Source organism: Talpa europaea (assembly GCF_964194135.1).
Source record: "Talpa europaea genome assembly, chromosome: X".
Classification (NCBI taxonomy): Eukaryota; Metazoa; Chordata; class Mammalia; order Eulipotyphla; family Talpidae; genus Talpa; species Talpa europaea.
Window position 1 is genome coordinate 69,801,917 of NC_140081.1, and position 17,481 is coordinate 69,819,397.

A 17,481-nucleotide genomic window follows, 5' to 3' on the forward strand; every position below is an offset into this window, starting at 1 on the left:
TATTTTAAGAAGGTAAGTAAAGGATGCTTGCACAGACACGGCGGACAGAGAGAGCACTGGGTCTGAAAGGGACAGGTTGTTAAAACAAAGGCCGACATAGTCACAGGCAGGCGGTCTTGGAAGAGCTGCCTCTGCTACTTTGCAAAGGGCGAAGGTTGGTGAAGAGAAACACCTGCAAAGGCACAGGCGGGCAGGAGGGCTGCCTCTTGCCAGTGAAGAAATTGCACTGATTATAGTCTTCTCTTTGGGAGGGGTTCATTCCTTTGTGGGATTGTTAACTGCTGTTAAATTAATTATTTCTAGGGTTGGCGCCTTAAGGATTTTTCTTTATTTGGGTTGACTAGGTAGATTTGTGATTATTTTACAAAGGCCTTCAATTTCCATATCCCCACCTGGTTTGCACCTTAATCTGTGCCTCAGGCTACTTTACTTTTTCCTATACAGATTGTTTAAGGACTGTTAATCATTTCTACCCCCACCTCCATCTTCTGGTCTTGTGATGCCTTCTTTCCAAATTTTCTACTCTTAGTTTTCACCTTGGTTTCTGCAGCATATTGTGCTTCAGAGCAACTGAGGTAGCCTCTGACTCTTCTTGGGTATAAACCAAAAAGGCCTAGTTTGTTTTTTTTTTTTTTTAGTACAGTTAAGTATAGTCTGCATATTTTTGTATGTGTATTCCAACAAATATTCATAGTTTATTCCTATTTGGCAGAAAATGATTGTGCTTACGTTTTATTATTCAACCATGAACTTTCTACATTATTGTTACTATGAAATATACTTTCATTACATCATGAATTTGTGAAATTTGGTTATTAATAAAGGTATCATTCATGTCAAAGCACATTGTTCCTTAAAGAAACAGTGGCCCAAACTACAATATTTGAAAACAATCAGAAGAGGGCCTCCCTGGTGGAGCAAGGGGTTCGGACACAACCTATGAAGCTAGCTGCAGAAAGTTTTTACTCTCAACAGTTCCATCAATAGGAATTTGTTGAGACCTTTTCTCCCTATATTTCCAGAAACAATTTCTGTAGATATGAAACAATTGAATTATACAATATTACAAGGTGACAATCACCATTGACAATTTACATACATACCAGATACTGAGAGGTTTTTTTTTTTACACATTTAGAAAACTACTGTTAACATTTTGTACATACCAAAGTTTTACCATTTTCCCAAGTGACAATGCTTCCCTTCCAGTTTTGCTCCATTAGGTAAAAGCCAAATAGAACAAATTCATCTAATGCCTTCCCAGGAGGAAAGGGAGAAACTTTGTGGAGTGTCTCAGGAGCTCTACTGAGGTTCCACAAAATTTCCTTGCATCACTCAAATGACAGGCTACCAAATTTGTACTTGAATTTACATTTCTGGGAAGCTTTGCCATAAATATTAGAAAATTAACAGAAACAACAATATTAAATCTCTATGAAGGCACCGGCTTAGTTCAGTTGTACAATGTTGACAATCAAACCATAACCTTTATGTTTCCTCATAACTAGACTCTTTTTTTTTTTCAACGTCTGTGGGCACCACATATACCAATTTTTCAACCTCTCTAGGCCAAGACAGACACAAGGACGTACAGACATACAACATATAGACAAAGACAGTTTTTTTTTAGTTATGCCACGTAGAAATGTTATGTAACTGCAGTTTTACTCCATAGGCTCAGAAAAAAAAAATGTCAAAGTCCAAAAAAAATGTGGAGTGTTGCTGGCAGAAAAATTTCCAGTTGTCATCCTACAAACTTAACACTTTGGAAATAGGAAGGAAAAGTTTTATTAATCACAAGAGTTACATGACCTTGTTTATTACTTTAGGGTTTTTAGTGTTTAAGCCTCTTTAGTAGAAGCCAGTCCTGGGGTATCCTGTATAGCAGCTGAAAGAGCAAAAGTAACAGTTAACTTTTAAGCAAAAGGAGTCATCTCTTGTTACCCACCAAGCAGGCACTCCTTGGGTTTCCTGGAATAGAATCTGAAAAAGCAAAATTAAATTATCAGTAATTAACTTTCAATTAAAAGGAGTCATCTCCTTACTTCTGTTAGCCACTCTGGGACAGAAGCTGAAAGAGCAGATTAAACATCTAAGCACAGATTACACCTCCCCCACACTAGGGAGGGACAACAACACAGGTATGAAAACCTGGTACAGTTATATGATGCACCCTAAAGAGTGCTTTCCATAACAGACCTTTCTCAGTAGGAAGCAGAAACTTAGAATCTTGTCTTACACCAGCAATTGATCAAATCCAGTATTCAAAATGGCAAACATGCCCAAAACAAATTGTGTAGACAAAATTCACAGTAGCAAATCCTTTCAGACTCAGACAAAATCTTGTTAATTATTCTGATCCAGACTTTGCAAAAATTCAAGTTATCTCCAAGAATCCATCAAGGATACCAGCAATTACCAGTTACTGCTTAAGGCTACTCTTTCCTTAACACCCAGGCACACATTTGCTAATTTAAACACCACTGCTCCACAATTGGCTTGCAAAATCCATCAGGCAGAGAGCAGGAAGTAGCCAAAGACAAAGCAACATACCAGTGAAGAACCATTATTGCCTTTAGAAATGCTAATGAGACAGCAGAGATTACAAAAAGAAAGAAAAAAAAAAGTTCCAAAGTCCTAGCAACAAGAACCTCTGAATTTTACAAAAGCACGCCAAGTGGCCTCAGACGCCATCTTTGATCTGGCCACATGGTCCAATGTACTGCCTAATCCTTTGAGTAAAACTGGCACAGAACAATTTCCACAAATTAAAATCTCTTAGCAAGTCACTACAAACAAATTACACACAAACACAGAATTTTCACATAGCCCAAGCCAGTTTTTCAACAGCAAATCGACAGATGAAACAAACACACTGGAGAAACCAAAAATCACATTTGCGCTTATGGTAGCCAGTGCCATAGGGAAGCCCAGTTTCCCCATGGGGCTGACTAACCACGGATGGCTCTATCCCTTCGTGGTTGCCAAATCTGTTATAGAACAGGGAGGGGGCAGCCCTGCCTATTCTAAATGGGTTCTGCCATCCGCCGCATCAACACAAAACATATGAGACTTTAATGGGAAGGAACTTTAATAAAACTAGGAAACAATACAGGTAAGGCAAAGAGTCTAGTTTCTAAATCAAGAACCCAAAGTTACCCATCCCCTCGTGGGTAAAAGTCCATCCATATGGGATCGGCCCAGAACAAGGCCCCAAATCCTGCCTCAAGTCTAAAGCATCTTCCAGTGGGGACCCACAGAAAAGGGCCAGAAACAACCAGACAAGCCCGGAAGGAAAAGAGCAAAATCAACATCAAGATAAAAGCTTCCATTGTCACCTCCCCATGGGTCTCACCCACATCTGTGTCACCCAGTCCACAACCAAAAGACAAGCGCTGTTTCTTCACGTGTCTCTAGGCTCCACGAGCCTCCTCCAGGTCTCCTGGCTCCATCCTGCTTCCTTCCTCAGTCTCTTCTGCAGCTTCTCCTCTTCCTGCTCAGCTCCACCCTCCCTTGGGTGGGGCAGGGAACCTCCCCCTTTCCTGGGGACCACCCTGTTGCAACTGCAGCACGAGTTCAATCCCCAGCCAGAGAGGTAACCACATGGCGCAGCAGACCTCTCCTGACTCGCCCACTGCTCCCCTCAGCAGCTATTTCAGTCAGTCTGCCCATTCTGTTACCCGCTCTGTCTCTGGTGGATCCTCTCACCCTCCACACCTCTGTACCCCAGTTCTTGTATGCATAAATAAATCTTAAAAAAATAAAACAATCAGAACAAATTGGCCTAAGAAGGCTTTTCAGATGGTAGCTCTGAGTTGCCTGCATCCTCTCCCTTTTTGAAAGAATTTCATTTCACAGCTTCCCTTTTGTGTATACCAGGCAGGGAAAAGCATAAAAATGAGGTTAAGAGGAGATTTTCAGTAGGAAATGCCAGGAACAATAGAAGAGATAGCTTGGACAATGACCTTAATGGTGGCAGGAGGAGGGAAGGCTTGAGAAATATGTTCTCCAGTACTTGACTGCCTAAGTGTAAGGTATCAGTGGTATTTTTATCATGCTAATGTATGACTTTACATTATACACTTTAAGCCCTTCGAGGGGTGGGTTCAATGAACTGCAGTAGAAGGCTCTTACACAGACCTCTTGCAAATGGAGGTAATTTGCAAGACGTAATTTGCAATTTCCAAGGGACCTTTTAGGTTTCCGGCTTAAGAACCAGTTACAAGATAAGCCCATGCTTAATGTGTGATTTTCTTAAAAGCACATTTTAAAAAAATGTGCCTTCACCAGACTGTAAGTATAGCCATTGGGAGAATGTATATGGGTAAAACATAGTGGCAAACAAAGAATCGCTAACGTCTCGATTTTTACAAAAAAGTGTGGTAGGTACCCAAGCAATAATGGAAACACAACGCTTAAGATAGGGTACTGGGTTTCATAGTTATTTTTTAACCACCACTTGTGAAAAAAGGAAATGAAGCTATTCCCCACGCCGTAATTGTGAGGGTCCCGAGCACGTAGCTGCAAAGGCTACGCTAGAGTGGCTCGCAGTTTCGGGATAAAATCATTAATTGGGTTCCGCCTGGCCTCGCCCCACAGGTCGAGGTCCCGCCGCCCCCTGGTGGCCAGGGCGACTTCCGCGGCCCTCACGGAGCGGGGCCTGGGCGGCCTGCGTGGCGTCCGCACGTCACATCCGGCTCTGGCGACTTTGGGCCCGCGAAACCCGCGCGATGAAGTGCGTGTTTGTTACAGTAGGGACCACCAGCTTCGACGACCTCATAGCGCGCATATCGGCGCACGACAGCCTGCAAGTGAGTGGGGGGAGGAGGGAAGGCAGCGGGAGGCGGCCGGACTCGGCCCGCTTCACGCGCCACTGGCCGCCGTCGGCCTTAGGTTCGGCCGGTAACCTGACCGGAGCGGGGTGCTCGGAAAGAAACTGCCGCGGGTCGATTTCGGGTGCCGGGGCATGGCTGTGCCCTTCCCTGGCGCCCGGCTCGTCAGGGTCCTCCGCCTCTTCCCGCTTTCCGGTCGCCTCCCTGGGCTGCTCCTCCCCCCTTTTTTCTGGCCCCTCCTTTCCTCCCTCCCGGCTTTCCCCTCCGGATTTTCGCCTCTGAAATCTCAGGCTTAGCGCGTCCTTCCAGCGGCTCCGCCCCTCCGCCCCGCCCGCCGCCTCAGGGGCGGGAGTTCGCCGGGCGGGCCCCTTCTCAGGTGCGGTCGGGACCGCGCGCTCAGCGCCCAACGTTCAGCGCGACCCGGGTCTGTTACGGCCCGATCCGCTTGGCGGCCGCCCGGCCCCGCCCCGCCCCCGCCCCCGCCCCCGCCCCCACCCCACCCCCACCCTCAGCTCCGCTCCGCCCCCCGCCCCCTCAGCTCCGCCCCGCCCCCCGCCCCCTCAGCTCCGCCCCGCCCCCACCCTCAGCCCCGCCCCGCCCCCGGCCGGTCCCGCCCCTTTCCCGCGGCGCGTGGGTGGAGCCTACCTTTCCTACTCCTCTGGCGCGCTCGCGAACGCGGTCTTCGGCGGCGTGGCGCGGCGCGGCGTCTGTTCGGCGTGCCCTCGGGGCTCTCGGCCGGCGCGGCGTGCTTCGCTGGGAGGACGGAGCTGTGTCTTGGGTCCCCTCACTTGTCGACGCCTTCTCAGCGTCTCTGCCGGGTCTCTCTCTGGCGGGACCCGCGTTTTCCTGACGGGGTGAGCTGGGTCGCTGAGATCCTTTGGGAAGGCTGAGGTGCATCCTGCAGCCCGTGCTGGAGGGCGCACGCCGACTTTAGAGTTTATGGCTGTTATTGTGGTCTTTACGGCAGCCCTTTTAAAATGCCCGCATTTTCTTTTTTTCTTGTTTCAGATAATCCAGAGCCTCGGTTACAACCGACTTGTCCTACAAATAGGTCGAGGAAACGTGGTGCCTGAATCGTTTTCTACGGAGTCGTTTACTCTGGATGTTTACAGGTACAAGGATTCATTGAAAGAAGACATTCAGAAAGCAGATCTCGTTATTAGTCACGCAGGTAAAGTGCCTTAGAATCTCAAAGTTTGGTTTCTGGTAGACAAAAAGGGACAGAAACCTGAGCTTTTTTGAGGTAAAATAATTTTAAGAATAGTATTTTTTGAATGGAAGGATTGAGAATACTGTTGAGGAGAATTTATTTCTGGGTGAAAGATTGGAAATTAATCACCTTAGCCCAACTTTAGAGTGAGAAATACCAAACACAGGGGGACAAAATAATTCATCCAAAGGCATGTGTAAGTTGCCAAACCTGAAAATTAGTATTTGAGCTCAGATCTGCAAGAATGTTCTTGATTGATTGGATTGGTCATGACGCGGCCCTGACACATTTTTTTTTTTTACATTTCTGTTAAATATGAATGTGAAATTCATGCCGTTAGAAATTATTTAACAACCACTTGTGTAAATCTCCTGCCTACCCTTCAGAGAACCATCTTGATCAGTTAATTAACTTTTCAGTACATTCAGTAGAAACTGCTTTTAGAGAGCGTTCGAAGGTTCTTGGTTCTTAAAATGCCTACTGTGAAGAGAGAAAAGTCATTTGAAATAGACATTAGGAAAGATTAGCGATTAAAAATATATAGGGTAATATTTAACAGCGCTCTTGGCACTGTTCTACATTCTTTATGTAGCTGGTTGAATCCTCCCAAACAATCCTGTGAATTAATTACTGTTGGTAATTCCATTTTACAGATGAGGAACCAGACACTGAGGTCAGGTATCTTAACCCAGTCTCTCATTAAATGGTAGACAAGTGAAAATGTGACCTTAGGGAATGAGTTCTTAACTACTATCCTAGCATTGTCTACCCAAGAAGGATTTGTCTATTTACTTATCAGTCTCCTCCCATTTAAAATCCCTAAGTTATTTTAGTTTTCAAAGTTGAATTGATCTACTTATTATATATATTTGCACACTCCTGTAGATTTAATCCTTGACTTTTCAGGCATCAAACAGGTGGATTCCTGAGGGATGGTCTCAGCTTTTCTTCATTGGTGCCTGTCATTGCTGAAGGTTTATTTTGTGTTTGAATAGAAGTGCAGTACATTTTCATGTACAGTATGATGAACCCGAATCTTATTTGGGTTCAATGCCCATGCCCCGGGCATACTACTAGAGTGCAAATGGCAAAACACTAACTCATAGGTCTTGATGTTGGAAGTGATGAAATAATGTGTTTTTCAAGTCAGTATAACACTGGAGAGCAACTGATAAACTTGTCACTTGGAAATATATAATTAAAAGGCCTGGTTTGTAGTTTTGCCAACTAAGTTTTTTGCTTTTCAGTTCTAGTTATAATGCTTGGTGGAGCACCTTAACTTTTTTTTTTTTAAACTCTGTTAACAACTTTGATTTATTGTAGGTGCAGGGAGCTGTTTGGAGACTCTGGAAAATAGAAAGCCACTTGTAGTGGTTATAAACGAAAAGTTGATGAACAATCATCAGCTGGAATTGGCGAAGCAGCTACACAAAGACGGACATCTCTTCTACTGTACTTGCAGGTATACTGGAGACTGATTATCTGGCCTTGCCTTAATCCCTCCCTAGCTATTTTTACCTAACTAAGGCATCTCTCTTCAGCCTCTTCACTCTATCATACTTTGATTTTCTTACTTGTATAACCATCTTGTTTGTTTTTCACTTTGTGATCATGTTATTTCTTGTATCTATGCTTATTCCATTGCATGTGAATATTTGAATATGTATGTGTACATATGTGTTCATCTGGGTGCGCAGGTCTGAGAATATAGTTTTTGAACTTGTTTAGATTTTCATTATTCAAGAAAAACATTTTTGCTTGTTTTTGATTACGATTTTGTGTTCAGTAAATCCACTGGAATCCTTGCATTTACTCATTCATTAATTCAGCTACGCCTGATAATACGGCAGGCATTTGTTTTAGGTGCTTTGGATACAGTGGTAAATGAGCTAAGGTCCCTGCTTTCAGGTGCTTATGTTCTAGTGGTGAAAGGTAGACAGACAATTCACAAATAAATATGAAGGTAATTTAACATAGTGAAATGTGTTATGAAGTAAATAAGGCAGGGCGAAATGATAGCTGGGGTGAAGATGAGTTAGAATGATAGGAAAGGCATGACTGGATAATAGGGTATTTGAGCTGAGACCTGGATGAGAAGGAAGAGTCAAGTCGGCGGCCTTGTGACCTTCTAGAGGCCAAAGTATCAGTAGCAATTGCAAAGGTCATGAGTTAGGAATAAGCTTGGAATTTGATTGTGTTTGAGGAACACAGGGAAGATTAGTGTAGTAGGAATGTGGTGAGCAAGGGCCAGCGTAGCCTCAGATGAGACTGGGGGGGGAGGGTGGAAGAGAGCTCATTTAAGAGTTCTGATTTTCTGTGTTTGGTGGAAAACCATTTAAGTGTGTTCAGCAGAGGTGTTTATGGTGTGAGGAGTGTTATTTTCTAGAAGTACATTAAAATTCAACAAGAACCGATCAACATCACAATAGAAGGATGAAGATAATTGCTGTTTGATTTTCTGTTAATTCTTCTTGAGACACTATAGAAGCTTGCCAAAGGGTCAGGTCAGTAATCTCAATTGTTTGACTTTAAAAACTATTCCAATTTGGTGTTTTATAAAGTAAAGACCTCATGAAAGTATTACATATTACGTATTTTTGTGTTATAATAAGTTGAGTTAATTTTAAAAATAAACTTTAGAGGAAACAGGGTAGAATATAGTAAACTTTTCTTTGCTTTTGTCTTTTAGACACCGTATATAATTCATTAAATATTTGTTGAACACTTCTGTATTTGCCAGGCATTATTCTAGACAGTAGGCATATATCAAAGATTTTTTTTTTTCTCATTGAGAGGCAATAGATCCATTGAACCTTTCAGGAGTATGGTTTTCTCTCTATAATGATGGTGGAGGGGAATGTCAGGGTTACTGTAATGTGGAAGCCTTTCTTAAAATTATTGAAGTTGTGTAGAAGCTATAATTAACCAGAATTATGTGACCTTTGGATCAAGGGTATATATGTCCTTGGATAGTTGAGATTGTTAGGGGGTTAACATTTTAAAAGAGGAATAAACTCATTTTCCTAACTGGTTTATGCAAATCAAGTTTTCCAGAAACTTTTGATGAATATTTTCATTATATATTAATGAGGGGCCTCCCTGGTGGCGCAGGAGTTAAAGTCTCAGCGTTATCAAGCTATTGCCAGCCACTGTGGCCTGAGTTACATCCCTGGCCAGGAAGCTAACCCACATATGGTGCAACAGACTTCTCCTCTCCCCTGCTGTTCCCCTTAGCAGTATATTTCAATAGATCCGCCTGTTCTGCTTCCCACACTGTCTCAGATGAATCCTCTTACCCCCTGCACCTCTGGCCTACACCCCAGTTCTTGTACGCATAAATAAATAAAAATAAATCTTAAAAAAAGGGGGAAGGAGAACACTGATTTGTAAATTAATCCTAACTATTCACTCAGGCTGAAGAGGAAGCTGTACGATTTTCTAATATACTCTTTTTTTTTTTGTTTTGTTTTAGAAGTCTTTTTTTTCCTTATTGTCAAGAAAATCATACACAATGATGGCATAAAAATTAATAACTGGTTGGTTGTATTTTCATCTTAGGTTTATCATTTATTTGCCCTAAATCGAGGCTGGGTGGTTCTAATTTAAGTGGCTAGTTTAATTAAATTTCTGAAGTAGTTGTTTTATGTTGTGGTTTAGAACCTTATTTCCAACATGCATGGAGATTGTACATTGCTTAATTATATATGGATTTATGATAGTAAATTAGTGGCCAAAAAAAGTTACTTCACAATCCTCATGCATGGTCTAGTAGTCTCCCAGCTTATTGTTCTTGTTTTCGCTTTTAATTTTGGTTTATTTATTGTGTTTTCATAAATTAATTTTACTTCAATTTCTAGTTACCCAGTTGTGAGAAGCCATGTGAACACATCTTCCATGAAATAACATATCTGAAATATTTCAGTGATGTAAGATAAAATGTTGAGTTGATACTGACATGTAGTACAGCTCTCCGCTATCTGATAGTATTCTTGTGAAACCTTTTATAAGCTGAAAATGGTGTAATGCACAAAGAAGCAATTACCAGTAATTAAACAATCACCTATCAAATCACACACGATAACACAAAACCTAAAATAACATAGTAAAAATAGGGATAATATGATAAAAACATAGCCTTTATAAAGTGGTTCCTAGGGAAGGAGTTTGCCGCTCACTTCTTGGAATGCATGCTGCCTTATAACTGCTCGCTGAACACTTGCTTTTGTCCAAAAAATTGAAAAACTTTGCATTTCTTATGGTTAGCGAAAACGGGTATTAATACCAGGTTTTTTGCAAAAACAAAGTGGCATAACATGAACTTTCAAAAAGCAGAGGATACCTACATTGCTTTGATCTTATATATATAAAACATTAAATTACATTAAAGTTCACATGTACAGTTTGAGAAGCATCACAGTGTTCTTGGAAGTTAAGAGTCATCGAGTGGACAGCAGATGAATTTTGGAATTTTCTCCCATTTTACCTAATATTTTTCTTCTTTTGTTTTAGCACGCTTCCTGGATTGTTACAGTCAATGGACTTATCAACACTGAAATGTTTTCCTCCTGGCCAGCCAGAAAAATTTTCTGCATTTTTGGATAAAGTTGTTGGATTAAAAAAATAAACCGTAAACTCAACACTTTAAAAATACCCCCAAAATCCAACTTATGGAATGTGACTAAATATGTATTTGCAGAATAATATAAATCAGTAAATTTCCTGCATCTATAAAATGTATTGAAAATTTTATGGTGTAACCATTAGCATTTGGACACAAATCCTAACCATTTAGTGAATTTATTGGGGCTTTTCCTAGTAAAAGAGGCAATTTTTATTTAGTTCATCTAGTAAAGCAAATTCGTCGTATTAACAGGTTTTATTCTCAAATACCAAACGAATTTGGAAACATGAAAAAAGAAATTGGAAAACTGACAAAAACACAAATGTAGTTCGATGTTCCTTAGAATAAAAAAAGAAATAGTAACAAACTTGTATAAAAATTTGATTTAGCGTCTTTAGCTTCTTAATCTGGCAAACCAAATTATAAAAAAGGCAAAAGTGGTGGATTGTGTTCTGTGAAATAAAAAGTTCAATAATTACCTAAAAGAGTAACTATCAAGTCAGTTGATCTATTGTAATGGGTTGTCAGAAAAGTTTAAATGCTTCATGGCTTTCCCAGCAAACCATTACTTGGAGAAACTACTTTTATCCTGAAGAATAGAGTGTAGTAGATGTGTTCACTATTTTCCTCTAAAATAGAAAGTGTTAAAATAGTCAAAACTTTACAGGTTTGTGAAGAATACTTCAAAAAGGACTTAAAACCAGTAGGGCTTGCTGTTATTTTTTTATTCTTCTCACAGTGGTATTCAAACATTTACTATAACTTAGAGGAGTTTATAATTTATGTACTTAAAAAATTAGTTGTACAAATGAATAAATGACTGGATATGTATAATGGTTTAAATACATGGTTTTAAAATTCACATAACTCTAGATACGTTGTAAAATTCTCATAGTAAGTTTTCTGAAGAACTAAAATAGAAGTTTTATGATAGAAAGTTTAGGTATAGTTCATCCATAAAAATAAAACATTCACTGTAAAGACCTATCTTTATAGTATACCAAAATGTTGACTATTCTAAACATTTTACTTGGGATGCATTATGTGGTGTTTTCATAGGTTTATTTTCCTGATTATTAGGCTAATATAAAAATTGATTTTTACTAATGGTAGAAGATGGTAGCTGAGAGGTGCTCTGGGTAGCAGAAGGAAGCCAACTTGGATTAAAATTTTGCTGAGAATAAAAAGTGAGTTATCTGTACCTACATTAGTTGAGAGTTCATAGCACCATAGTCATAAATGTATATTGAATGTTATACTAATGTGATAGGGAAGGGCCTATTTTAAACCATGCAGAGGATTCGACTATTTTCTGTGCTTTTTTTCAAATGTATTCAGTTGGTAAAATTGTGACTTAAAATTGAAATTAGTCGCTCAGTCTTTGTAGTTACTTTACGTGATGAGGGTACCCACAGAGAATCAGAAACGAATGGGTATACTCAGAACATCACACACTTGAAAGCAGTATGGGACCCCAAATCCTTGGCTTCTTTCCCATCAAAATGTCTAACACATTTTAAATGCATAACTTATTTAGCAAAGGCTTAAGCCAAAGTTCCTTGTGTGTAGTGACACCACAGATTACACCTTTGTGAAATTTTTTATTAGTTGTGGGATTTAAAAATCAAGGGTAACCCTGGAGTCATTTTGACTTTACAGGCTCAGTATCTTGCATTTAGTCCTGTCCCATCATATGTATGTATGTGTGTGTGTGTGTGTGTGTGTGTGTGTGTGTATAGGATATATATATGAGTGGGGGAGAAGGATTTCCAGGTATTGGAGAGGTATTTAGATTTTTAGGGATGAGGACACAAAAGAGAATATTTTGAGAAATTTACATCATGGTTAGCTTCAAATATGGACAGGTAATAATAGGAAGCTGATGGTGTTGGAGTAGATAAAAAGTGATGTGAAGTTATAACCTTGGCTAGTAAGTTTAGGAGACTGCTTATAATTTCAGAGGACAGGAAGAGATGGCAAGATTCGGTGGCAGGTAAGATAGTACAAACAACTTGTGGTTCTGGAACATTTAAAAATAGTTTGAAAGTACTATCATGCATCTGATTTTAGACTCCTTAATGTACTACTTTGTATGCTTTTAAAGGCAAATCATATGCAGACCAAAATGGCAAAATTGTAATGTTTACCACTTTGATGGTTTGAGGAATAGTTTTCCAAGACTAAATCTGGCAATGACTGGCAATAATGTAGATATTTTCTTTGGTCCTTTATTACAGCATAAGAACTTAATCCTTCTAATTTGTTAAAATACAAAATATTCAGAGATTAAAAAAATCTGCATAATAGTCTTAGAAATTAGATGTGTGGGTGGTTTATTTGAAATTGATTTTTGGGAGAGATTTGGGATGAGTGGTCCTGATACTTAAGTAGTGATCAACTTTCTGCTGTACAGGTAGTATGTTTTTATGGGGGAGTGGGGAATGAAATATAAGTTGACACTCATTGCTAGCTTAGTATGGATTGGGTACTATTCGAAGAAGTTTACAATTTATGAACTCAGTATTTATAATAACCCTTTGAAGAAGTTGACATTGTCCAATTTTGCAGAAAGGAAACAGGTCAAAACAATGTGAAATGGGTGTCCTAGACTACTTAAAGATACCAGAAGATGGGCTGGGAATTCTAACTGGAATGCTGAATTTCAGTACATTTCTGTCACTGTAAGGACAGGGGGACAGAATATTTGAAATCAGAAATTTAGACTGTATGATAGCCACCAGTATATAACCTGTTTCAGTTTTCATTGCATATTTAAAAACATGCTAATGGTTACTCAATTCTTGTGGAGAAACTTTTAGTTGATGTGCCTGTTTGCTAGGTATTTGCTGGCTTTTGTTTATTCTTCAAATACTTGTGTTTTACATTCTGTTTTTGTCCTCTTTTATATATTTTTCTTGATATTTTCAAAGCTCACAGAACTTTCATTATTGACTCCCATCTATATTTGAGTTCCTGAGTGCCATTTCCAGTTGTCTGTTGGTCATGTTGGTTAATTCTCTGAACACCTTAAAACTCAATGTGCCCCAAACTAAAATTATATTTCTCTTTCTGGTTATTCTTTGTCATTGTTCATTAATATTGTAGTGATAACTCTTCAACTATAATTAACCCTCTGGTTAAATATATTCATGTTTTATTAGCTCTCAGTTAACAGGAAGTATAAGCTTTTTTTCTCATACCAAACAGCACATTTTGAAACTAACCTTAATAATATTGAGCCATTAACTCAGTATCTGATCCACAGTGCCTTCTGTAGTACTTTCTAATAGATAAAAATAACAAAATGGGTTACTTTTTTCACTTGTAATTACTTTAATATCTATAACATTAGGCTACCTGGTAAAGCAATATGGTAATGTAATCTTATCACTGTCAGCTATGCTTCTAAAGCATTCGCTGAGCTGGTAATCACTGTTGGGATTTTTGTGAGGGTATGTATTGCATCCTTTTTACTGTTCATTTCCCCTTTTGTACAGGAGCACACATTGGTTGTTTCTCAGTGTGAAGTGAGTGGATAATAGGAGTGAAGCGCATTTCTAAATCCTTGGCCTAAGTAATTTTCTGTATCGCTTTCTTCCCATTTTTGAATTAGTGAAACTTCACTTCCCTCAATTGAAGACCTGACTTCTAAGATGTAAATCCAGTTGTATGAGATGATTTAAAATAATGTCCTTGACATGCTTTTCTCTTGGTTAGAAGTTTTGTTTTAAAAGGTATTTTTCTAGAATTGAAAATAAATACTACTAAATGGTACAGAAAGCGGAGTTTTCATTGAATTTCACATTTAAACTGATGTTCAGTCGCATATTCAACTGGGGTTATAGTTAGAGAATTAAAGTTTATTTAAGTGGTCTTTCCTGTGTATCAAAACAAAGAATAAAAAAATGAAAACAACTGTATTTCTGTGCTAATATTTTTAAACAAGTACTGTTTTCCTTTTTTCTACTCTATATTAGATATATTAGAATGCTTCGTTATATGGAAATGGGGAAGAGAATGAAGTGAAAGCAAGTGGCTCCTGGTAATGTTTTTTCTGTTTTGCATATCTGAAGAAGGATCACTGTTCTGGGAAATCAAGTCTAAATTGCTTAAATGACCACCTTATAAAGAAATGGCAGGTTGTATTTCCAGACTGCTGTTAAAATGTGTGTTTAAATAGTTTACCATTATAATTTTTAGTAATGAAAGACCTTGAAAAGAAGTTCTAGAATTGACCAGCTGTGTTTATTGGTGGGTTATTTTTTTCAGTTTTATTCAGATGTAATTCACCTAATGTATAAATTTAAAATAATATGATATAATGATTTGATGTGTAGGTATATACAATGAAGTGATTACCACAAGAAGTTAACATCCATCACCACTCAAAGTAACAAATTTTATCGTTAAATTTTTGTTTATTTCATTTGGTAAATGAGATTTATCATTTTTATATGTGTCAGTCAACCCCACAATTTTCCAGGATACTAGATTAATCTCCGTACAAATTATTTTTGTGGTTAATTTTTTTTTTAAGATTGATTTATTTGTGCATACAAGAACTGGGGTACAGGCTGGAGGTGTGGGTGGTGAGAAGATTGACCAGAGACAGAGTAGGGTACAGAACAGGCATACTAACTGAAATACACTGCTGGGGGGGCGGGGGGAGCAGCGGGCAAGTCAGGAGAGGTCTGCTAGGCCATGTGGGTTGCTCCCTGGCCGGCTGGGGATTGAACTCATGTTGCAGAGGCTGCGGATTGCTTCATAGTGCAGTGCTTAACCCCTTGTGCCACCAGGGAGGCCCTGGAACTAAAATTTTAAAAAGCACTATGTCTTAATATCCATTTACAACTACACCTTGTATGTCACAGATAATTTGTGCTTAAAATTCTAGGCATCTACCTAACTTATTTAATTGAAGCTTGGGAGGAGTGTTATCTTAGAACTAAAACTTACTCATGTTTTACTGCAAAGAACTCCCCCCATTTGATTAGTGGAAGAATAGACAGTTGTAGCAATTAAACCAACATCACATTTCTCAGGTTAAATTATAAAAAGTAGCAATTTAAAATTAAGCCATATCAGTTTTTTAAAAAGATTTATTTATTTATTTATACGAGCACTGGGTACAGTCGGAAGCGCAGGAGGGTGAGAGAATTCGCCAGAGCCGGGAGCAGAGCAGGCAGAAGGACCGAAGTACCCTGCTGAGGGGAGCAGTGGGCAGCAGGAGAGGTCTGCGTGCCATGTGGGACCCTCCTCTGGTGGCTGGGGAGCAGCTGGGATCGAACCAGCACTGCAGAGTCTGCGGGCAGCTTCGCAACCCAGCGCTCAACCGCTGCGCCACCGGGGAGGCCCTAAGCAATATCAATTTTATGACAGGTCAAGTAGTTAGTAATTATTTTAAATTGTTTTCATTTTGTTAGACTTGTTTTATTTTAATCTGCACCCAGAGTTTAGTGCCTAATGGTCTTTAGACAATCATTTTTTTTTAAGATTTATTTATTTTTAAACAAGAGCTGGGGGTACAGGCCGTAGGTGTGTCTCTGTGGGGGTGAGACGATTCACCAGAGACAGAGTGGGGAGCAGAACAGGCAGACTGAAATACACTGCTGAGGGGAGGAAGGGGGGAGACGAGAGGTCTGCTAAGCTGGGGATGGAACTCAGTGCTGCAGAGGTTTCCGATAGCTTCACAGTGCTGTGTTTAACCCCTTGCGCCACCAGGGAGGCCCTAGACATTCATTTTTCTTCCCATTCTTTTTAGATGTCAAAGGGAGAAACTCCATTAGAGTTCAGAAAACCTTACTGACAACTATATTTGAATTTTGTCTTGATTTCCAGTAATTTTAGGTGAAATTATTTTGGTTCTCACTTTATGTTTTCTTGACCAAAAATAATTAGTGAACTACTTTGTCAGGTAGCGGCTAGTAGCAGTTAATATTTAGCGTTTATTATGTGCCTTAAACACTTGGTATGAGGTATCTCATGTAATTATTCCAACAACCTTATAGTTAGGTCACAAAACATTATAGAAAAAACTCAATTTAAAAACAGTAGCTATAATGTACTAAAAAGTATTAGTAAGTTGAATGCAAAAGCTGTCTGCTAAACTTTGACCTGGCCTTTCTCAAATTTTTTTTTTCCCACATGGAGTCTATGGTCAAGTTAAGTAAGTAATGGTAGCATTCCTCAGAGCCTTTCATAGTGCTAATGGGCTTTGTGGGCCTCAAAGGTGGGATTATATAGTATGTAGTGTTTCTTAAAATTTTGACCTTGAAATTGACTTTTTTAGGAGCACTTACTAATAACTTAAAGGAATACATTGTTCTAGAGCCCTGGTTCTCAAAGTGTGATCCCTGGAGCTGCAGTGTCACCTGAGAACCTGTTAGACACGCAAATTCTCAGGACCCACCCCATACCTGAATCAGAATCCCAGTGCATGGACCAATTTGTGTTTTTTTAAGCCCTTCATTTCAGAACCACTGTTTTGGAGGTTTATTTACAGGGTTAGGGTAGTTCGCACTGTAAGAATGGTGAGCCAGTGAGAATTTCAAGTAGAATAGATAATTCAATTTACAGTGATAAATACTTTGAGATGGTCTTCTGTTACATACAGAATGATGTCTAGTATTGTCCCATAGGTCTTTAAAAAAAAGTCTTATTGTGCTAATTTGAAGAACATATCCTGTGTTTAACCGCTTCTGAGCCTTTGTTCTTATCTTACCTTCTTTGATCTGTAATTCCTCTTTTTATAATTGTGCCAAGTCAGAAGACAATATATGGTTCTGTTCCTAGTACTATTATTGCTGGGGCATAAAAAC

At 39.4% G+C, this 17,481-nt stretch overlaps 1 protein-coding gene across 1 annotated transcript in view; it reads left to right on the forward strand.

Annotated features, from left to right (window-relative positions):
- Nucleotides 1-4,730: 4,730 nt before the first annotated feature.
- Nucleotides 4,731-17,481, forward strand: part of ALG13 (ALG13 UDP-N-acetylglucosaminyltransferase subunit) — a gene marked incomplete at both ends in the record, with an annotated part of 74,772 nt that continues 62,021 nt past the window's right edge. The window contains 3 exon segments of the mRNA XM_084258489.1: nucleotides 4,731-4,811; nucleotides 5,841-6,003; nucleotides 7,366-7,504. Coding sequence (XP_084114615.1) covers nucleotides 4,731-4,811; nucleotides 5,841-6,003; nucleotides 7,366-7,504 — 383 coding nt within the window.